Raw genomic sequence first — 23,470 nt, 5'->3', positions numbered from 1 at the left:
TTTATTAGTTAATATTACACTGAAAACTTATCAGTAAGATAATTCCTTCTTTGTTGCTGAAGTTCTTTCTTAGACTCCCAGATTAGGGAGGAACAGTAGAGGCCCCTTCTGATGTGCCATTGTGGTTTGCCTGCTTTTTTGGTTTGTTTTCCTGTCTTGACCAAAACAGTTAAAGAAATAGACAGTTTGCTGAATTGAGACGAGGTACCATGCTACCTCTTTAAAAATACTCAGACTTATTTACTCTGGAATAGTAATGGGGATCATTATCAAGCTCGCTATCTTGTGATCTACAGCTTTTTACACTCTTTCCTTTGTCTGCCTCTGTTCTTTAAGATTCCAAAAATAAGCTTGACAATGAAGACCTTGCTGCTACCATCATCAAGCAGAGGCATATCCTCTATTTCCCTATGCCTTTTCCCCTTCCAGGTGGAATCATGAGGTTAGTGAGTGTCTTCTTTTCACTTAACAGTATATCGGGAACCACAGTTAATATTATCTGTTACATTAAAAAAAATTTAAAAAAAGAAGAAGAAGCACAATTGGATGGTTTTGGTTTTTCAGCCAATTATGACCATTATATCTAAGAGAGAGAGGAAATGTTTATTTCTCATCTCAGTATGACTAGGTGGTGGAAAGGAGCTTGTTCTTAGAATTTTCCGCAAGTTTCATTTTCTTCTAGGCATTAGCCTTCTATAGCATATACCACTTGCATTGGCTTTCCTTAACTCTGAACTCGTAGCCATGGTGGGCTCTTAGCTATTATTCATATGTACTTGTGCTCAAGTTTTTGTTAAGGGTTTTTTGAGCCTGGGGTTGATCCACACTGTTTGTGGGGCCTGAAGCTTATATAGTTTAGGGTTTATCATTACAAAAAGTACAAAAGAATTTTGCACATTTTATGAAAACATGACCATGGGAATCTTTGTGAACTTGAAGATGTCGGGTAGGTCCCCTCTAGGTTCCTCTCAGTGAGAAAGTAGAACCTGGTGGCCTTGGAGACTGACTGGGTTGTAATCTTGGTTCTGCCTCTTACCCTGTGACTTTGGGCAAATAACCTGTCTGTGTCTCATCTGTAAAATGAGGATATGCTAGTACCTACCTCTATAGGGTTTTGGGGAGAAATAAGCAAGATAGACAATCCACGTAACGTGTTTCAAATAATGCCTAGAACCAAAAGTACACGTTATGTAAATGTTAGCAATTGTTCCATTTTGCTCTGCTGGGTAGGTTCGGTCCCGTGTTCTCCTGATTTATCTTCTAGATTTTGAGATTATCGCCAGGACTTGGACATTCAGGCACGAATGTGTTTGCATCTGAATGAGGCTTCTGGCAAATAGGGGACCACAGAGCCAAGCAGTACCTCTCGATTTCGCTTCTGTGTCAGGACTGTGATCTGCCCCCAGAGTCCTGGTCCAGGCCTCCTCCCCCGGCAGCCTGTGATGCACTACTGCAGTGAAATCCCGGGGTCTCTCTCCCTGTTCTCACTCTGTCCACATTGCCCACAGGGCCACGGACTTCTGTGTAGAGCTAGAGGCCTTGTTTTCTGGGCGTGCCATTACTTGGGTTTTTCTTCCTAAGAAGTCGATTTCTGTTAGACAAGACACATCTTTCATTTCTTGGTTCAGACAGGGCTCGTATTCCTCCACAGTGGACTGATAAACATATTTACCCTGTAGTGTTGTCACTGCGAGGCCTTCACTTTTAAATGGTCTTTGGAAGGGTCTACCTAGACCTGTGTGAAGCAAGTCTATGAGTAGAGAAGCCTAATTCCTAGCTTTCCCCCGGGTGGTAGGGGAGGGGACCTCTTCAACATCTTCCTTCCTCCCAGGACCAGGAAGCTTCAGGGTGTGAGCCCGGGCACTGTTGGGCGGGCACATCTGCTGCGGGAAGGCCAGGAATTAGGGATGTGAGTGCAGAGAAAAGAGAAGGCCCTCTGGGCTGGGAAGGACTCTTCTGGGCAAGTCATAAGCTAGGCATTTATGGCCCTTTTCCTCTCTTCCCCCACACATTTTCTAGGGGATCCTAGCTGCTGAGTGGTGGCTAGGCATGCTGGCTGGCTATGATATCACTGTTGTTTCTTCTCTCCCCTTCTCAAATGTTTGCACACTAATCTTTCTTTATTATCTCAAGCCTCTCTGCCTGCTTAGCGCTGCAGAAGGCTCTACAAATGGATAGAGAGAGTGCTTTATCATTGCAGTTTTCCCTCCTTCCTTTCGTTTCACGTGGGAGGAAATAGAGAAAATAATCAATACCATGTGTAGTGAGTCTCTCATAATTCAAACATGTGATTCTACTTTGGATGCAAAAATAGCAACAGCATTCATACTTCTAATCGAGTATAGAAATTATACTTATATTTAATAGCATATTTTGAGCTTGTTGGAGTCCTTAGCCCTTAGCAGCTGAGCTGGAACCTTAGGGCTGCTCTTCAGAGTCTGCACACAGCCAGATCTCTCCCCCTGAACGGACATGCATTTGTCTCTTCTTTTCCCTTTCTTCAGAGGCCTGGATGTTGAATAAACCCCCATCCCCCAACCTCACCTCGGCCACACACACAAACACAGGCGTGGGCTTTGCCAGCCAGGCTTTCGTTCCTAAATTTCTTCCTCTCTGGGCTTCGTTTTTCCATTTTCTTTTTCTCCTTTCAGTGACAACTCTGCTATTGACATCCTCTTCTGCAGTCGGTCTTACAGCATTTTCTAAAACATGCATGCGGTAGGAAGCTAGTTTTTATAGGGGCCAGGGGAAGAATTAAAGTCTGAGGCATCTCTGCCAAATCTCTTACTGTGAACTTTTGAACCATGCTGGCAACGCCCTTTGAGACTACAGATTCCGGGGCTGGTTTGAATCAAAGCCGCAGCAAGTTCACGGTGTATCGATCTGCTACAGCGATGGTGGTGGTGGTTACTTTTGGTTGCACTCTCATTTCTCCATGAGTTGGAAGGACTTTATGTTAAGCCACAGTGTCTAAGCCACCACCCTGTTCCTGGTTCTTGGCCTCTGTCTGCAAGTGGCGTAGTTGCCCGTGCTATGTTCTCTGTGTATAGCTTAGAGTTCCTATCTCAGTTTGGTTAGAGGGGTGGGAGAGGGAGAACGTCCAGTGGTGGAAAAGCCTTAGACTTTGGAGCCAGACCTGGGTCTGAATCCCTGCTGAGCCCATGACCACGGACAAGTCATCTCTGCATGAAGATGATGCATCTACCTTGGGATGCCACCTTCCTTGCCTATGAGAACCTCTTATCTTTTTGGATCCTTATTTTGTGAATGAAATATTTGTCAAGAAGAATGCAAACTGTACCAAAATATAAAAGTAAAGAAGTGAAAGTATCCTGCATCCCTTAGCCCCACCCAACTGCTTGTACAGCTTTAAATATCATTTTAACATTTTAGAAAGTGAATTATAGTTTATTGTGTGGATTTCCGATATGCATTTATTCATTACTTCCCTACTGGTGGATATTGCCTTAAAAAGTACTTGTGTGGAAAAGTGTGTAAGTTTTGACCTAACATTTAAATGTGTTTATAGGTATTACCAACTTGCTGTCTAAACAGTTGTATAGTTCCCACCAATGGTTCAGAAGAGAAGGAAGATCTCCTCTTGATGTTAAGAACAAATAAAATTATCAAAGCAGCCTTGTCAAAGTTCAAGTCACTTGCTTTAGTTCTTTATTTTCAAGTCTTGAGTCAGTGACATTTGTAACCCCTACACCATCTGTCACCCCCACCAGACTCAAGTGGGAGTTGGCAATGAGATGAGGCCAAAGAATGGGGCGAGGGCATCTCTTATAAATTATGTGATGAGATAATTTTTTAAATAGAAAGCTCAGACAGCATCAAAATGATCTCTTATCAAAATAGCTATCAAATAGTAGTATCAAGTAAGTGGTTTTTATGGTATATTGGATTTGAAAGAGGAAATCTTTCTAGTATCTGGACAGAAGTGGCCAGCAAAGTGTAGATAGAAGGTTAGGGGTGGACATTTATTGAGTTCTTAAGATTTATGTAAATTAAGTCATTGATTCTTCTCAGCACCTTCTGATGGAAGCGCTATTAACGATCTCTGATTTACTGCTGAGGAAACTGAGGCATGGTGGAGATGGAATTCTAAACAGAGCATTCACTTTCCAGAGACCACGCCCCTAACCATTTTAATTTGAGGCCAAAACTCGGGGAATCGGCATCTTTCAGGGGAGGAGGAGAAGGCAGACCAGAGAGGGAAGCTCCAGGTCCTTTAACAAGAAGCCAGCGGGAAGAGAGACGGGAGGGGGCCGCAGGAGTGCTGCAGAGAGGCCAGGAAGAGGAAACAGGCCACTGGACTTGGCCACAGAGAGATCACTGGTGACCTTTTAAGAGATCGTTTTCAGTAGAGCAAATTTCCGGTGGGGGCTAGGAAGGAGTACTAAGTGAGGAAATGGAGAGGTTTGTCTTGAAATAAAAGAGAAACAGGACAGTGTTTGAGGCTGGCAGCAGGTTCAAAGATGCGCTTGTTTCAGACAAGATAGGGGGTAGTCTGTGCCCACTGATGGACCAAATAAAGGAAGGGCTCAGTACACATGGTGGGTGGGAGCAAAGCAGCAAAGAAGCTTCTTCGCCATGAAGAGCTGGGAAAGGAAAAGGAAAAGGACCAGGAAAACAGAACTGAGGTGGATAAGACGTCCCCTTTTCTGTTGCAAGTGCTGTGTTCCTCTTCTCATGGAACCACTGATGTATGATGGCGTATGCAGCCAGGAGGAAGAGGAGAGGGTCCAGGCCAAGGCCTGCTCGTGGAATACACTGTTGATTCAGTTGCTTCTCTCCGCTGAGTCCTGCTGGGGCCCCTTTGCAGCCTGGGTACTGCTCTCTCCTCAGTCCCTCGGCCCTTGACCTGGAAAGGATGCGAAGCTGGGCTTATTTTGTTCTTTGTGCTTGGGTGTCCCCTAGCAAGCCTTCATGACACAATGTCCAGGGGACCTCGGTGTTGCGGTGCAGCACTCTGATGGAGGGTGCGGTGCTTCCAGAGGAACTCGCTTCCTCCCCGCGTTTCTGTGCTCTCAGATGACATTACAATCAGGTAAAATGTGGAGTTAGTTTTTACTGTTGAGACGTGGAGAGTGCCATGGACCTCACTGAAATTTCACACCCTCTAGTTTTCATTGGGGAGAAAACGGCAGTGATATCTAGCACAGTTAATACCTCTGTAAGACTCCCGTGAAATCTCTCTAACCAGCATCTATCCTACATTTAAAAGGAGATGTTTCAACTCTGTTCTTCGCTGGTTGGATAAAGCCATCTCTCCAGTGGGCAGACTCAGCGGTAGTAAGCAGAAGAGGATCCCCAAGAGGAGCTCCAGATGTACTGAAAGCTGACTGAGATGCTGGGATCTGTTCCTCCTTGGCCTCCTTTCCACCCTCGTCTCATCAGTAGTTCAGTCAGGGGGCAAGGTGTGTTTTGACTGTGTTCTGGGGTAGGCAGCTGGGAGCACTTGGATGAATGTGGTCAGTGGTCTGGGAGCGGAAAGGGTTTCCCAGTTCCAGAGAGACGAGTTTACGGCTGACACTTGGGACAGTGGGGGTGGATTTCATGCCTTCTTCCTCAGGTCATAATGGACTCCGAGACTCATCCTATGAAGCAGACTTGCCAAGTAATCGATGAGGAATGAATAGACATTCCCTACAAAAAAGTAGCTACAAAAAAGCTACTGCCATGATATGCCTTGTAATTATGGAAAAAGAAAGGAAGATTTTTCAGTGCTATTCACATGCCCAACTCAGATTATTTAGGAGGCATCTAGAGTCCTGCTGAGGAGACAAGTGTTGAAAACCTGGATAGCAGCAAAAAATCTGGATACCTGCAAATACTGTGATGAGTGAGGTGTAGACCCTTAAATATTCTAGAGGTGAGGCAAAGCAAACAAAAACTTGAAGAGCATCTCTGTTTTCCTTTATCTCTGGGGGCTTTTGTTAAGATCCCCTTTCAGCAAGATCTCTACAGTGACATAAAATTCAAGACCCAGCCGGCCTGCTTCCCGAGTGAGAGGATGTCCTCCAGCAAGCTTTCTCATGGGTCTCCTTCCCACCGTTGCTGCATTGGCGCACGTGCTCTCTCCACTCCTGCGTGCCTCTCTGGTTGGCTCCCTAGGATTTCTGCGTTTTTATCCGTGGTCTGCCCTATGTGTGGCATTCAGAATTTCTGTATGACTTCCAGCTAAATAGTTAGATGGTACTAAGCTGTTTCTCCTGCCCCCAAAGTCCCTTCTAGGCCATATGTAGCCATTCCTGGCTGACCAGTCTCTCACGATAGGCTGTGTATGATTCTCCTAATCTTTTCTCCACCCAGTTTGCTCCTTCTCAATACTGATGCCAGTTTGTAAATGTCCCCTTTTAGAGTGTGGCCCACAGAATTGACTACCAGGGTCAGTGGGATTATTAACTAGCTCCTTTGTTTGACTACAAAGCACTAACTCATTCTGTTTTGATCAATGTCATCACCTGGTGAGGTGGTTCGAAGGAGGATTCCAGTCCTTGCTTTGGCAAGTTGATTTCTGAGTCTAGAGGTGACTAATTGCCTAAGATTTTATAGTTCACATACTCCTCGCACACCTGTTTCACTTAAATAATCCCTTCCTTGATTACCTCATGAGGCTGTTTCCATCGAACAAATAAGATGAGCAGTAGTATTTTATAAATAATTGTAGACCTGTGCAGACCAAGATAGCGTTAGCTTTTTTAGGCTCACTGAGTAAGCATTACTAGTTAGTTCTAGAACTTTGGACAGGATTTTACATGTATCTTGAAGAATTTGTTTATTAAGCTAGGATCTTTCTGAATCTGAATTTTGTTTCTTTTTAACTATTCCCAATTTATTTTTTATTAGTTTATTAAGTATGCCCAATAGTTTCAAATTGTTAGCTACCAGAACAGAAGAGCACAGATGTAAATCTAAGCCTCCGGGTACACATCCCTGGGAGCTCCTCCTCCCTTGACGTAGATCAGCACAGTGGGCATGGTTGTTCCTTCTGACCAGGCCCTACTTCTAGGGTTACGAAACTGGACTTCAGGAGTGCCATAGACATAAGGGGCTTTTATCAGAAAGTAAAACAGATATGTCCCTAGTGATCCATCTAAGATGAGATCTAGGCGATGTGACGCCCATAAAAAGCAAGCATTCAAATGCAGATGCCTTTCCGTAACAAGAGAGGTCTTTAGATCTGTGGCATTTCCCTAGTCTGGTAATACTATCGGTAAATAAAAAATCATTTACTGAGTACCCACTATGGGTCAGGCATGGGCTCTAGGGGTAGAAAGATGAATGAAGCCTGTTTTGACCTCAAGAAGACATAGGCAGGTGTTCTTGGATATGCCTCGCATACCTACCCTGGCTCCTGGTGATGACCGCCCTGCCCCTCCGAGTGCACACCCTCTCTCTGTAGTCCACTCGAGCGTGACAGCCGGGTTCTTCAGCCTGTAATGGAGACACCCTTGACTTCGGGTGGGAGTGGGCAGGAGTGGGCCCATCTCTAGGTTCCTGTTACTACTGTCTGCCAAGATTTCTCACATGGTGAGCTATTCAGTGTGCACATCTTTATTAATCATTATTTCTGAGTCTAGATTTTTCTGGGAATCCAGCCTCTGTGATTACTTCCTCACTGTTTAAGTTTCAACTTTCAAAATCCACCTTTAACTATGTATGTTCTAAGCTTTGTAGTCTGATGGTCATTTTCTAGATAGAGAAGACAAAGTCGACCTTCTATCGTTTCTGCATTTTTCCTACCATTTGTTAGTTATAGTATTCGCTTTAGGCACTGGACCAACTCCTCTTAAGTTATTTTAACATCTTTCATTTCTTGTCAGTTTCACAGTATTCATACGTTGAGTCATAGTATCTTTGTATTTATTTGACTATACATGTTTGGAGGGAAAAATTTGTGCTGGTGCCATATGCTGATACCTTGATCTGAAGATCTGGCTGTACCTCTCAGAGAAGGGCCAAAATTTAAAATGCCCTTAGACGTCACTCTGGTTTACCCCAGGCAGATGTGATTTTCCCTAGTTTTGGAATATATAGTAATTTCCTCTCAAATATTTAGTAAGTTCATGCCATAGAATGAGTCTCAGATTCTATAGTGAACTTGAAGAAGGCACGCAATCTACCTTGACATCAATGTAAAGTGATTTTCTCTAGAATTCCTACTCACTACTCCCCATAAAATACAAACCCACTTTTAATTTTTTAAATTAAAAAAATTTTTTTCCAGTTTAAAGTAAAAATATATATTAAAAATACAATTGCTCTCTGATCCCATTCTTTCTTCCTGTAGAAATTGCTGTCTTACATTTGGTATTTATCATTCCCACAGGATCTGATTTTAATCCAGTGTTTAAAGTTGATGATAGTAGACTGAACATTTGTACTAGCTACTTCTTTTTTATTTTCTTTAATTTTATACTTTTTATTTTTATTATTATTTATTTAAAAAGTTAAAAAAATTTATACAATATTTAAAGGTTCCTTTCCGTTTACAGTTTTTACAAAATATTGGCTGTATTCCCCATGTTGTACAATACATCCTTGAGCCTGTCTTACACCCAGTAGTTTGTACCTCCCACCCCCCAACCCCTAAATTGCCCCCCCCCATAACTACTAGTTCTCTTATGTCTGTGAATCTGCTTCCTTTTTGACAAACTCACTTAAAAAAAAAATAGTTACTTCATCCCTTTCACCAGCAGTAAGTAATCTGGAAGAGAATGAGAATTTGCAAACACAGGCAGGAAGGAGAGTGGAGATGTGTGGTGACGGGAATGGACGGTGGGGACGGGCAGTATCTGAGGTGAGCCTGTCTGTGGTGGAATGCTCTTTTTGAATTGTAGACGGTAAAGGGAACAGGTTGCAGTGGGGTTTGGTTCATACCAGTTCCGTACTCAAGCTGATATAAATGGCAAGTGTTAATTCTGAGGTGTGTCAGGCACTGAGATGGGCTTCCTCCTCACAATGGCCCTGGAAGGAAGGAGACAAATTGCAAGAAATGAGGTCACCAGGGTTAAGTTACTTACTTATGTCACTCTGGAACTGGGAACACAGTTTTTGGAAGTTTTTGAAGTTTGACTTCACAGCATGTGATCTTTGGTCTGTTGTATCCCCAGCGTGAATACTTAAAAATTTGCAAAGGTATTTTACATGTTTGGAGGATCTGTTGGGGGAAGGGTTTAAGGTAGGTCAACCCTGTTAAAGCCTGTTCATTCTCTTGCATGAGATATCAACAAGGACAAGTCATAAAGCAAAGGAAGGGAAGCGGCATCTTGATGTCGCAGATGGAAATTTACTGTTCGTTTCTTGTCTGAGTCTGTGGTGGTCCCAGTCTTTCTGGTCTCCCCTTTTTTTAAATACCCTACTTTATTCTTTTTTTGACGAATGTCTTAACACACCTTATTTAATATTTGTCTCTTTCCACTAGAATGTCAGCTTTTTTTTTTTTTTATAAATTTATTTATTTATTTATTTTTGGCTGTGTTGGGTCTTCGTTTCTGTGCGAGGGCTTTCTCTAGTTGCAGCAAGCGGGGGCCACTCTTCATCGCGGTGCGCGGGCCTCTTACTATCGCGGCCTCTCTTGTTGCGGAGCACAGGCTCCAGACGCGCAGGCTCAGTAGTTGTGGCTCACGGGCCTAGTTGCTCCGCGGCATGTGGGATCTTCCCAGACCAGGGCTCGAACCCGTGTCCCCTGCATTAGCAGGCAGATTCTCAACCACTGTGCCACTGGGGAAGCCCTAGAATGTCAGCTTTTAGGACAGAGACTTTGCCTTTGAACCATGCCTGTTACAAAGTGGCCATTTGAATGAAGGACAAAAGGAAGGAGTGATGCAGAAAGAAGTTGAAGGAAGAATCCAAGACACACAAGGATCACTTGAAAGAAAGGGAAGCTGACACTGAATATGATTTTACTTAGAGAGTTTGGGGTAATGCTGGATTATTCTGGTGGCTCAAAATGGCATCTAGTGAGAGTTCAGGCACGACTGATATTTGGGGGACACTCTTGTAACCACCAGAGACAGTAACCTGTCTGTCTGCTTCAGGTTTTAACGACTGATGGGATAAAAAATGTACTGTGGGAAGGAATATAGAGGAAAGACATGTCTTAATTCTTTAGCAGATTCTACAATATCCTGGGTATAAGCCGGCTGTCAGACAGTTCTCATACATATATGATCATCACTCTGCATCATGCCAGGTACAGCCCCATCTTTCTACTAAATTGCGTCTTGACCAAATGCTCCATAGAACAGTGTGGAACAGCACTGTTCGGGTCAGTTTGTGGAGATGTTTTAGAAGCTCGGTTTCCCTCATTACTCAGTATCCCCTCTTAGGGATTCTGCGAGGGAAACTTCTCAGACCTCAGTGCCAGGAAGGGCTGGGCAATTCTTAACAGCCAGAAGGAGCGGGCTTTTATCTGATCTAGTGTCTCCCTTTACTGCTAGGAAGTTTGGGCCCTCAGGGCTTGTGTTGTTGAAGGGGATCTTTTTCTAGTGCTGTTCTGTACACGATTCACTATAAGACATGTGCATGTGGTCTGGAAGAAGACTTGGCAGACAGGACAGGAGCTTACTTCTGGGGAGGTGGGAAAGGGAGTAGGATTTGGAGGAGGGGTGAAGAGAGACCTGTACTTTTTCACTCTGTCTAGTGTTTCTCAACTTTGTTTTCCACATCTCTTTCCCAAAGAGTCTTTTTAGACGTTTTTCCTAATTGCCTCCCGACCTCCACCAAATTTAAAACAAGGGAACAGAGTTTGTTGGGGAGGGTCACAAATTATTGTAATATCTAAGGTGGTTTTCACTCCCTTGGGAGGCGGTATCACCCCCCCCCCCCACTGAGAACGCGTGCTCTACATACTTATACCTGTTTAATTTTTTTAAAACAAGTGCTGTGGGACTTCCCTGGTGGCACAGTGGTTGAGAGTCCACCTGCCAATGCAGGGGACACGGGTTCGAGCCCTGGTCCAGGAAGACCCCACATGTCGCAGAGCAACTAAGCCCGTGCGCCACAACTACTGAAGCCCACGCGCCACAACTACTGAAGCCCGCGCGCCTAGAGCCTGTGCTCCGCAACAAGAGAAGCCACTGCAATGAGAAGCCCGCGCGCCGCAACAAAGAGCCCCTGCTCACCGCAACTAGAGAAAGCCCACGCACAGCAACGAAGACCCAACGCAGCCAAAAATAAATAAAATAAATAAATTTATTTTAAAAAAAAGAGGTCCTCAACAGGTGGCCTAAAAAAAATAAATAAAAATAAACAAGTGCTATTTTAGAAATCCAGAAGAAAGGCCTTTGTACTGGAGGGTGACTCCAGACTGGTGCTCTTAGCTGCTCTGAGGAGAAGCAGGGACAGCAGAGGCCGCAGCCACTCTGGGCACGGGCCCTGGGCTCAGAAGCACTGGATGGCAGGAGGATGGTCAGTCCCATCAGATGCCCTAGAGGCTTTTTTCTCCGTCTTCATTTCTTTGCTTTTTGATTGTATTTGGGGTGGGTGGGGGGGGGCGTTTGGTGAGCTTTAGCGAGAAGCCTCTGGCAGGTGTTCTCAGCGACCGTACAAAAGTCATTTGCAAATGTGTCTTGATGTGAGAAGAGTTGGGAGGCCCCGCTGCAGAGAATTCGTGGGTGTTTAGGCAAGGAGGCAGGGCCGTGTGAGGAACAAGGGGCTGCTGTGGACTTGAACGCACCAGGCAGAAATTCTGAAATCCGCTTAGGAAGGTCAAATAAAATAAATCTTAAAGAATAGTAAAGAAGTGAATGTTTATAAACAACTTGGAGGAATGATTTTTAAACAGACTGGAGTGAAATTTCCATGAGGTATTAATGAGATAAGATTAAGTAATTTTTGAAGCTAACTTTCTTGTTCTGAGAAGGAAATACCAGCATTAACTTCCTGCCTGATGTTCAGTAATTAAGGCTTTTTTTTTTTTTTTTTTTTTTTTTTTTTTTTTTTTTTTTTGGCTGTGTCGGGTCTTCGTTTCTGTGCGAGGGCTTTCTCTAGTTGTGGCAAGCGGGGGCCTCTCACTATCTCGGCTTCTCTTGTTGCGGAGCACAGGCTCCAGACGCGCAGGCTCAGTAGTTGTGGCTCACGGGCCCAGCTGCTCCGCAGCATGTGGGATCTTCCCAGACCAAGGCTCAAACCCGTGTCCCCTGCATTAGCAGGCAGACTCTCAACCACTGCGCCACCAGGGAAGCCCCTAAGGCTTTTTAGATGAAAATAGTAAATAAAGTTTATTGGCCAAAGCTTACATTTATTTTTAATTGCTCTCAGTACCTTGATTTTAAAAGATGTGTATAACAAACTATTTAAAAATAACCTGTGTAGTTAAAGAATATAATTATATTAGCTTGGGTTGTATTCTAGTATACTTTTAAAGGAAACTTATGATTTCTGTATCCTGTGGAGCAGAGCTGCAGGCCAGAAGCTAAGAGACAACTTGAAATAGACTTTTTCCCTAGATGATTTTGAAGAATTTTTTTCTTTTTTAATTTTGAACTTAAAAAAAAAAAAGGACACATTCCTAAATCTTGCATTCTATTTAGCTGACGTGACTTCAGAAAGCTCATTTATTAGCAGTATTTGGGTAGAAGAATCCTTGCTGCTCCTTCACTTAAAGGAAAACTCTAAGTCAAAACCAATAGTTATATGATGTGGAAGCATACCTAGTTTTCATTTTTAGTTTATCACCTGGGCTCTTGGCTTTGCATGTACATGCTTAAGAATTTTTTCTGTGCATGTGCTATTACATTAAGTCTCAGAGACTGAGTCAGTGAGCCACCCAGAGCCCCACATGTAACTAGTCAGAGTCAGGGTTTGAACCTGGGTTCATCTGAGTCCAGTCCTTGATTTTTCTTTCATCATTCCCTTGATTAGAACAGTGAACAGAGGAGATGAAAATTCTCCCTGGCGTTCCTACTCGGATATTTCATGTTAGATCTGTAATCACTCTGTGGTTTGGGGCACGGCACTGAACCTGTCAGAAACATTTTGAACAAAGGAAACATAAATAGGCTTTTATGTTTTTTTGGTTGAATAAAAATGGGTCTCGTTTGGTTGAGAATTACCACCCCCACTAACCACCACCCCCCAGGAAAGACAAAACTCCTCCAACATAACTTCCAACTCTACATTTGAAAAAATGAAGAGAAAGAATTTCTTTACAATTTTTGCTGATTGACCAAGTTATTTAACACACAGCTTAGAATGGGAGGAGACCTAGTGCCCTTATGCAGCCAGCCTTCCTGTCGTACAGACAGGAACTGGTTCAGAAGTGAGACGAATGAACCGGTGTCCCAAGATGGGGGGAGCCAGGCTCTAGCCAAGGCAGAGCCCCTCCTACCCTAGCATATTGTGTTTCTTTAGATTTATTGAAATGCATCTCCTAGTAGAGAGTGCTTTGCTTTTGAAAAAAATTCAACTCACTCTTAGATATTGCTTTTCATAGCTGATGCTTAAGGAGTACTACTTCCTACTTTTCTTCCTTACCTGTGCCTTTCTGTTTCCCCCTACCCCCAAATTCATATAGAGAGAATTTCTTTTTCTAGCCACCTAGAACAAGACTCCAGTGTGAAAAATATAGCCGTCTTAAAATTTTTCTAATCTATTATTTATCCGTTTTCTAAAGGTGCCGTGTGTAAGTGGATGTGTTTGATGTGTTGAGGAGGTACATTATCCAGGACTGTTGTCTGGGGCGTAACAGGAACGATGGCTCCCTCCTGCGCACCAGAGGCTGCGTGTCCCTGTGGCAGAAGCTTCGCGCGTTACTACCTCCTCCTTCCCTGTCCACACAGCCAGATGCCAGTGTACCTGTACCTCAGACTGGCAGGAAGTCAGAATAGATGTGCGATTTTCAGGGGTTGGGGGTCCCGGGAGCAGGAAATTAACACATTAACATTTGCCTGAGCTCTCTCATAAACTAACCTCCAAGCCAAAACTTGATCCAGGAAACACTGCACAGTGTTAGTTATCTTAACATGAAAATATAAACGCATTGAATTTCCATTTGTGATGCTGGTTAACTAAATCTACAGCTTAAATAAATTATCCATTATTCTTCAAAGGTGTAGACCCATTTCTCTAACTTGGAAAGCAGTGCACACGGTGAGGACTTGCTGTCTCCTTAAATGACACAGCACTTAGTGAAGTCATTTGCCCTCTGGTGAAGCAGAGGCCCCTCCTCCACACTTGGTGGGGGGCAGGGGGAAGGTTTCCTCTGTGACTGGGGTAGACTGGAACTTGGAGGGCCTCTCCATGACGAAAATGTCCTCATGCCATCTCATTTCTTTCGGTAATTAAACCTAATCGTGTGTTACAGAGGCAAACATTTCTACTGATTATTTCCATTTCCAGCAACACTGCAGCTGACTCCTAAGCTCACCGTCATTACCATCCCCCTGGGCATTGCCTGTGTGTTTGTTGGCACTTTCACCTGTGCTAATGAGAAGAAAAATGACACATAATCTTTCCTTCTTCCCAGGTGTGTTCTTCTCCCTAATAACTCTGATTGATAAGGACTGACCCTGGGACAAGGAATAGCATAAGAACTTGAGCATGTGATCTTTAACAGTACTTACGTTGTATTATTATTTTTTTAATTGAGGTTTATGGTCTTATTATGAAGGGATCTTTCAAAACATGTGTTTAGCAGGTATTTTTAGCATGTATGATAGTAAAGCATCTGTGTTGGTAATGTTGCCTTTATCGTAGAATTCTGTAAGTAAAGAGTTAACAACTTTTAACTTTATTAAATGTTTGGGTGTTAGATGCAATGCTGGGTAGGTACTAAGGGTCCAAAAGTGAATCAAATGCTTTTCCTTCCTGTGAGGAGTCTAATACGATACAGACTATACATAAGCAGAATTTCAGTATTCTAGTGTAAGTACAATGATTATTACAAGGAAAGCACGCGCGCGTGTGTGTGTGTGTGTGTGTGTGTGTGTGTGTAGGGTGCAGTGTGTATTTGGCTGAATAGAAGGCATAGAAACACCAGAGCTTTCCGGGCAACAAAACTATTAGACTGGTAGGTATCGCAACACTGTGTAAAATAGTTGGATGTATCAGAATCCTGCCGGTCTCACTCCCTCTCACTCTGTTTTGGAATGTGGTAACTGATGACTTAATCTTTAACATTTCCTGTGGCTGGTGCCATATTGTAATACACTATTAGCCCCTGTCACTTCCTGTGTGTCACGAATGGGAATCTGTTTTATCTTGATCCATATTTTCTCCCCCTCAGTCCCAGCTTCCCGCCATGTGTTGTTCAAAATTTGTATGACACCTCCTTAACCAAAAACTTTTATTAGTTACTCAAGCTGTAATGGTTAGGTTCGCCAGTGAACTCCAATGAGTGTAATTTACTGCAGGTCACAGGTTTGGTCTTAATGGATAATTAAAGCAGAAGAAGGCAGCAGTTTTGGGTGCTTTAGTGAAACTTCTAAAGTTAGTTAACTTGTGTTTCAGATTGCTTCCAAGTATGATCATCAGGCAGAAGAAGATCTCCGCAATTGGATAGAAGAGGTGACCGGCATGAGCATTGGCACCAACTTTCAGCTGGGCCTAAAAGATGGCATAATCCTCTGCGAGTAAGTTTTGGTCCTGATGTGGCCCCTCTTCCAGTCCTTTCCACAGGCCTCTGTCTTGCCCACCTTGCCAATCCAGGGTGTCAAACCTTGATATTCTGCACATGTTTTTAATGCTTTCCTTTACGGATGTCAGAAGAACCAACTTTACATTCCAGTCCTTGTTTGTTGTTCCAATAAATATGGTATCACTTATGCTTTTCTTTTCAGACTCATAAACAAGCTACAGCCAGGCTCAGTGAAGAAGGTTAACGAGTCCTCATTAAACTGGCCTCAGGTAACAGCCAAACCAGCAACCCCCGATTCCAGTCGGTTACTCTTTATGCAGTGAGAACTTGATAACAATTTTAAAATAGACATTTTAGCAGAAATTTGTGCACATGACTATATTGTTTTTTACAGTGTTATTTTTAATGTTTCCGTAATTACTTACAGTTAGTTCTGTGACTATTAGATGTTTAGCTTAGAAGTTTTCCTATTACGTATTTAGTCTGTATACTCTCAGAGAGGATTTGACACAGCTTACACAGAGAAATACAACCTATGGTCTAGGTCCTAGAACATAGGATAAATGAAGGAAAAAGCAAGGAATTTAACATAACAACTAAGGGTTGACTGTAGAGCACTGTATTAAGCATAGTCTTAGTTCATGAATGTGTATGATAAAGTAAAATTGGATATTTTGTCTTGAGCATATGCTTTGAGTTATGAGGATAAACACTTAGTAACCACACATTTTTTTAATTAAAATTTAAACATAATAAATTGTGCATTAATTTAATTTTGTACCTTTTGACAAAGAAAATTCCAGCCCTGGATAGGTCAGACACAGAATTCTTTAAAACATGTAAGCAAGATCTTGACTTTAAAGAACTGAAAAAACTTGACTGCTTAAAAATATTAAAAAGATCATTATGTGACCAACTATGAAAATACTCTTCCTTTTCCAGAGAGAGCTACGCTTACCACGTATCTGGTTGAGAATCCTTGCCAAGTAGCTTTCTGCCTGGCATCATGTACCTAGTCATAAAGCCTTAGAATTCTTAGATAATATGAATGTCAGTATTTAGCTCCAAAAGTTGTATGCTTTTTTTTCTTTATAGTTGGAGAATATTGGCAACTTTATCAAAGCTATTCAGGCTTATGGTATGAAGCCACATGACATATTTGAAGCAAATGATCTTTTTGAGAATGGAAACATGACCCAGGTTCAGACTACGCTGGTGGCCCTAGCAGGTCTGGTACGTATACGTCTTTAATGACTGGTTAAAAAATCCCCCACTAGGTTGGTGATTAATTGCATCTTTGCTCTCATAGGAGTTCAGACTAGGCAGGGAGGAGGCTGTCTCTTCCGTAATTATTAGCTTTGTGGAAAGGCTGCCGACATCAGCTGCCTAGTACTGGATAGCTTAATCAGAATACTCACATTTCAGAGGGCTGGGGTGTTTTTGAATGGCTTTGGATGTGTTTTTACCCCTAGCTTGGGTCTTAACAAATGAAACCTTCATCTATGGATAGTACCATTTCTTTGTTGTTCCTTCTGTAAAACTCTGTTGGCAGAATCACTAGTTAGTGTGCATATTTCTGTCTAGGCTAAAACAAAAGGATTCCATACAACCATTGACATTGGAGTTAAGTACGCAGAAAAACAAACAAGACGTTTTGATGAAGGAAAATTAAAAGCTGGCCAAAGTGTAATTGGTTTGCAGGTAAGTAATGTGGTATTGCATATCAGTTACTTATTCAATGTCATTAATTCTTACCATGCAAAGCGTCTCTCATAAGTAAGGAACAGATAGATATACTATAGTGTATATTTTGGGATGGACCTGTGGTGTGTACAATTTATGTCCATTTAAAGCCCATGAGACGATGATGGTTTTAGAAGAAACCTCAGGCGTGCCATCTGACTTAGTAATTGTTTCTCCAGGAAATGATTTTTTTCCCTAATTACATTGTCCTATTTTTTAAAGAAAATATACTTTATAAATTCCTAAATGTTATTGACCAAATGAAGCAATTTTAGAAAACCTCAATAGCAAAGTCATTTTTTTACCCTAGTAAAGCATGATTTATTAGTCCTGCGGAATACTTTGTTCAGGTATTTTTTTCCCTTCATGTTGTTCCCCTGCAGAGTGTCACAAAAACACCACTGCTAAATGGCTAATATGCTAAGAAGGGCTTTACTGTCTGATACCTGCTGGATACGGTGCCTCACTGTGGACTGACTCTACATGAGTTGGATTTATTTATTTATTTCAGCTTTATCAGGGTATAATTGACATATGGATTTATTTTTATACAGTACAGAATCATGTCAGTGGCGAGAAACTGGAAACCTGAATTTCCAGACAGTAATCAGTTGTTTAAATTGTGAGAGCTCCATAAAAGGAACTAGTAATGAAGAAAATGATATACAAGAGTTCAAAGATTAAGGAAAACAAATCAGGTCATAAAATATTGGGTTGGCTACAAAGTTTGTTTGGGGTTTTTCAGAAGATGTTACGAAAAACCCAAATGAACTTCTTGGCCAACCCAATACTATAGAGTCAGTGTGATCCCAATTTTATTTTTTAAATGAACATGCATATTTTTGTATGTATATGTATGTGTATCTGGATATGTACACAGAAACAAGCTAAAAAAGCTAGATGGTTATACACAAATCTTTACAATGAATGTCTAAATGGTAGGATTTCAGTGATTTTTTTCCCCTCCCTTCCTTTTTGCTTATATGTGTTTTTTTTTATCTTCTCCAGTGACAGGTTTGAGTTGTAGTAATAAAGTTTTCCTTTAATAAATCTTGTTTTTTAAGGAAAAAAGACCAGCAGTAGAAATGTGTCCCCAACCAGTAGAACAAGGTGTACTGGTTGGTCCTGAAGCCATGTTATTCTCAGTGGGGAATAAAAGTTAATTATTATTCCTCTGAATATTGCTAAGTTCAGATTCTTCATTCTGCCCCTCTCTGACTCTGTCTAGTGACATGAGAATTAGAGGAATAAAATGTGGTTCTTTTCCCATTAAAATGTTGGTGATTTTAATGAAACTTAATCCCTTGCTAAGCTGCCAGAGAAGACACCTGGCATTTACTGTCACATTTTATGCAAAATATGTTTGGAGTAGAAAAGTATGTTGTTTAGCCAAAGATTGCTCTGTCCCTTTAAATGGCTGAAGCAGGTACCCATAAATTTGGTTATTTGTGCTAAAGAGGGTAGGGGAAAGAGTTGGAGAGGAAATTATTCATAATTCTGCCACTGTAATAACTTTTTGTGTGTCTGTCCTTCTCTTTCTATGTGCATGTTTGTATCTGATGAATTATGTTGTGAGGCTTTATATCCAGTGAAGTTTTTGAAATTTTTCTTTTTAAAGTGAGCACCTTGAAATTTGTTTGTAAAAGCATAGATTTTGTATCTAGTTGACTGCAACCTCAGCATCGGAAGGGACTTGTCAATTGCATCCCTTCTAAGAAATCTTTTCAGTAGAACAAAGTTTTGTTTGTGTCATATATATTGTTGACTTCTGATAATTAGTGATTTTATTTTTAACTTAAAAGATGGGAACCAACAAATGCGCCAGCCAAGCAGGTATGACAGCCTATGGGACTAGGAGGCATCTTTATGATCCCAAAATGCAAACTGACAAACCTTTTGATCAGACCACGATTAGTCTGCAGATGGGCACCAACAAAGGAGCCAGCCAGGTAAGCAATACCTTTTTGTACTTGTTTCAAAGAGTACAAAAGGGCTATTTAAATTCACACTTACCTTATTCTTATTAACTGAGTCCAAAGCGGTTATTTTTTGTACGATATATATATATTCCTTCGGGAAAGTAAGATTTGCTGAGAAAGCAAAAGAATCAAAGGGCCTTTTCTGTAGCCACACAAGTATGGTGTGGCCCATGGCTTTTATTGGCAGTTAGAACAGCTGGCCTTTCTACCTAACCAGAAGAAAAAGATACGTTTATTACAGTATTCTTGCTCCAAATCCAAGTGAATTGCTCATTCTAACGCTTCTTTTATTTTTAAAGAAGCCCTCAACTAATTTGGTGGGTAAAATTATCTGGTGTTTTACAAAGAACTCTAGCTAGCATCATGGTAAATGTGTGAATCTAAGGAGATGGAAATACAGCATGGTGAGAATGCTAGTATTCTACCACCACACAAGATGGAAGTATTTCCTGTGAAGAATAAATAGATCACCAGCACCTCGCAAGGCGGTGTGCACATAACCATATCAGAGCGGGACATGTCTTACATCCAACAAGAGTGGGGATAAAGTTTGAAAAAGCTTTTCGTCGTGACCTCATGAGGTGTGGTGTTGTTACCCTTTATGGAATATGTCCTGCCACATGGGGCACTGTCTCAGAGCTGCCACTCAGGTTTGCTTTTTTATCGATTAAATCTGAAAGCATGTGCTTGGCGTAAGTGGAGAAATGAGGTGAGTTACAGTACTCTGAAAAGGAGGGGAGTAGTTGTTCTGAAATAGCTGGCTCTTTGGTGTCTCAGAGCCTTCTGAAAGACTCAAGTCCTTAAGGACTGCTCAGCATAATTTTTGTTGAATGTATTACAGACTTTTGAAATTGGTAACCTGGATAGCGTGTATGGTCATAATAGGCATTCAGATGTAGCTTTCAGGTATGCCAGCATTATGCTTTGTTTTTATATTCGTTATGTCCAATCTTCTTATTCCAAAGTAGGTAGTATTGTCTCCATTTTGCATCTGAGAAACCTAAAACTAAAAGTAAGTTAACTTGTTTGAGGCCACATAGCAGTTTTATAGCAGAGCAAGGATTTGAAGGAAGGGCTGACCTTAGCTCGAAAAGCCAGTGACTATTGCTTTGTAAGACAGTCAGCATCAGGATATTTTGGTGAGCTAGCTTTACCCCTGAACCGAATGGAAGTTATTAGTGTTCACATTCGATGGGAATTTCATAATTTATAAAATGCAAAAAACAAGAATAGATTTTACCTGCTGTTTTAACTTTTATACTATGTTTTAATACCAGGCGGGGATGTTAGCACCGGGTACCCGAAGAGACATCTACGATCAGAAGCTAACATTACAACCCGTGGACAACTCGACAATTTCTCTACAGATGGGTACCAACAAAGTCGCTTCCCAGAAAGGAATGAGTGTGTACGGGCTTGGGCGGCAAGTATATGACCCCAAATACTGTGCTGCGCCCACAGAACCTGTCATTCACAATGGAAGCCAAGGAACCGGAACAAATGGGTCGGAAATCAGTGATAGTGATTATCAGGCAGAATACCCAGATGAATATCATGGCGAGTACCAAGATGACTACCCCAGAGATTACCAATATGGAGACCAAGGCATTGATTATTAGATTCACAGAGGAGCTCAGTATTTAGCCCGTTGTTTTTATCCAGTGAGAACCAAGCTAGCCTTGAGTAATTTTTATCTTGTCTTCCTAAAACACTATTATGCTTATTGTACCTAAAGGAAATACTGCCTTACATACATTCCTTTTTCCTTTTTCTGCCTCTTCCCTAAATAGTTGCCTTTTAGTGCTGTAACAGTTAAATCCTACAGCATAACCAATAACTCGCGTATGAAGTAAAAAGGAATACTGTGAAAGGGGAGTACTCTTGTACAGTCAATTCTTTTATTAAAGATCTATGCATTTTTACAATCCTCTACTTAAATTGGTATTTTCAAACAATAGGAAGCTTTTTTTTTTACAGTTTAGTATCTGGTTTCTACATGGAAGACTAAACTCATGCTTATAGCTAAATGTGGTCTTTGCCAACTAAATTTAAGATGCAGCATTTTAGAAATTTATATATCAATGTTTCTACAGTATTGTTTGCTAATTTTTAAATAAAGTCCTGATCAGTGTGCATTTGTGATTATATGTGTACTCATTCTTACCTAAGCCGACAAGATCTTTTCCGAGTGGTGTTTTGAAAGGAGCGTGTACAAAGCTGGCCTGCAGACATCGAGGTCTGGGGGGTGCGTTTGCTCTTCCTGTTTGTGCCAATGTATCGATGTAGAGTTGCTCTGTTTTCTTCCACTGTATTTATTGCTGCATTTCTCAGCATAAACTTATCCCATTGTATTTTTTATAAATAAATATTTTTTTTGAACATTCCTGTGAGCCACAGGCTGATTATTTTCTGGCTAACTTCCAGATGGGTAGAGTCAGATTTTTTTTTTAAGTATTCTTTCCCAGGTACTGTTATAAGATACTTGAACATTTCTTTACTGAATCTATACACCAGTGCACTGAGTGCTTGAGAAGGAGGCTTAGAAAAACGAAGGGACCTGCCCATTGCACACAGGAAATGCCAGCCAGGATTCAAACTATCATCTGACCTTTGCTTATTCCATTGTGACTCATCTGCCTCCAGTTCATTCTAAATCCAACTTGGAATAATCTTAAAATCATCTTGGGGAACATTGGTGGGGATGGGGTGGGGGGATTTTATATTCATATTCTAGCGTGAATAAATATTAAGAAACATACTGGATCAGGAATAGGACATGCTGTTTGATAATGAACTAGGATTTATAGTAGGAAGTGTTAGCAAAACCTAACCTTCAGTTATGACCTAGAGGAGGTCAAACAGCTAAGTGTTGTAATGATAAAAAATTCAGTCGCTAACACACTTTTTGACATTTTCTCAGCCAAGTGATTTCCTCTGATAGCACTGGTTCTATTAGGCCTTGGGGGTGAAATGTGCCTGCTTGTTTTTTGCTGAGGCCGATAATGAGGACATAGGGGTGTTTGATGAACCCACAAAAGCGCAGTTGACTTGCTCATCGTGCTGCAGTGACTAAGGTTAATGCCTCGGAGAAACTGCCCTGTTGTAAATCCTTTTCCTAAAGGAGACTGTCAGAGCTCAACTAATAGTCTTGTTTAAGAAAAAAGTTGTAATTTGCATTTGTTAAAGGAGACCGAGCTAGCATGCTGTTTCCTGCCCTCCAGGAAGAGGGGTTTAGGGAAACCTTATATCACACTGCTTGCCCTGCCAAATAAGCCAGATTGGGCGTCCTGTTAGGAGAGTTAGTAATTCAGTTTACCTGTTATCTAGTTGAAACGAGGCTGCCAATCAACACGTTAGATGTTCCTATTTGTTTAAAGCTTTAAAAAGGAAAAGCCGCCAGTGCACGCCCACCGTGGCCCTTTCCTCTGACCCACCACTGAATCTAAATCTGGGAATGGGGTCCAGGCAGAAGGACTTTAAACCTTCCTCCGGGCAATCTCAGGTGGGGCTGTGGTTGAAAACCGCTTCTGCAGAACATTTGCTAATTTGTAAGACGTAGCCTTGTACTTTTAACAAAATTTAACTTTTCACATCTGGTTAATCTTCTGCCCGTTCTATACCACGCCCATCAGGTGGTAGTTCCTTTTACACTTTCGGTTTTAATTGTCCCTAAATCTAAGAATTGTACTTTGAAAAGCTGTAACATATTTAGCACGTTTCCAGGAGTGGAAGGGTAGGGAAAAGTCCTCTGTACTAGGGCAACATTCCAGAGAGTTTTGCTAAGGTTTATTGGTTGTGAGTGAGGAATTGTCCTTTAAATTGGTTTTTACATAATGTGCTTTTTAATTGACCACATAAACATGTTGTTAAAAGGTTTTTCAGTCCCAGTTGGTACAAAAAAGGTTGTATACTTTTATGGTCCTAGTATTGTAATGTGGTCAAATAGTGGGGACAAAAACAGGAAGAATAGGGTCCACATCGGGCCCTATCGTTTATTCTGCGCATGGCTCTTAGGAGAAGGAAACTTTTTCCAGGTACAAATACCTGATGGGCGCTTATCTTACAAAGGCCGGAGTTCTGTTCCCTCTTCATTCGTTAATGAGTTCTTGTCTCTCTGTGCCCTTGTATTGTTTAAGTTGTTGATCCTTTTTATAAAACT

At 41.6% G+C, this 23,470-nt stretch overlaps 2 protein-coding genes across 6 annotated transcripts in view; one reads left to right on the top strand and one right to left on the bottom strand.

The window, feature by feature from the left end:
* Positions 1–21,694, top strand: part of CNN3 (calponin 3) — a 27,207-nt gene extending 5,513 nt beyond the window's left edge. Inside the window, exons 2-7 of the mRNA XM_059926665.1 lie at positions 15,463–15,584; positions 15,792–15,858; positions 16,685–16,822; positions 17,174–17,290; positions 19,135–19,281; positions 20,589–21,694. Coding sequence (XP_059782648.1) covers positions 15,463–15,584; positions 15,792–15,858; positions 16,685–16,822; positions 17,174–17,290; positions 19,135–19,281; positions 20,589–20,930 — 933 coding nt within the window. The 3' untranslated portion in view covers positions 20,931–21,694. The remainder of the gene's footprint in view (positions 1–15,462; positions 15,585–15,791; positions 15,859–16,684; positions 16,823–17,173; positions 17,291–19,134; positions 19,282–20,588) is intronic.
* The window catches only part of SLC44A3 (solute carrier family 44 member 3), an 84,065-nt gene continuing 81,436 nt past the window's right edge, over positions 20,842–23,470 (bottom strand). For all 5 annotated transcript variants that reach the window (XM_059926627.1, XM_059926620.1, XM_059926636.1 and 2 more), the window contains one exon: positions 20,842–23,470. In XM_059926627.1, the coding sequence (XP_059782610.1) occupies positions 23,372–23,470 (99 nt within the window). In that variant the 3' untranslated portion in view covers positions 20,842–23,371.

The sequence above is a fragment of the Balaenoptera ricei genome, chromosome 1, assembly GCF_028023285.1.
Source record: "Balaenoptera ricei isolate mBalRic1 chromosome 1, mBalRic1.hap2, whole genome shotgun sequence".
NCBI lineage: Eukaryota > Metazoa > Chordata > Mammalia > Artiodactyla > Balaenopteridae > Balaenoptera > Balaenoptera ricei.
This window is presented reverse-complemented; position numbering and strand designations above follow the sequence as displayed.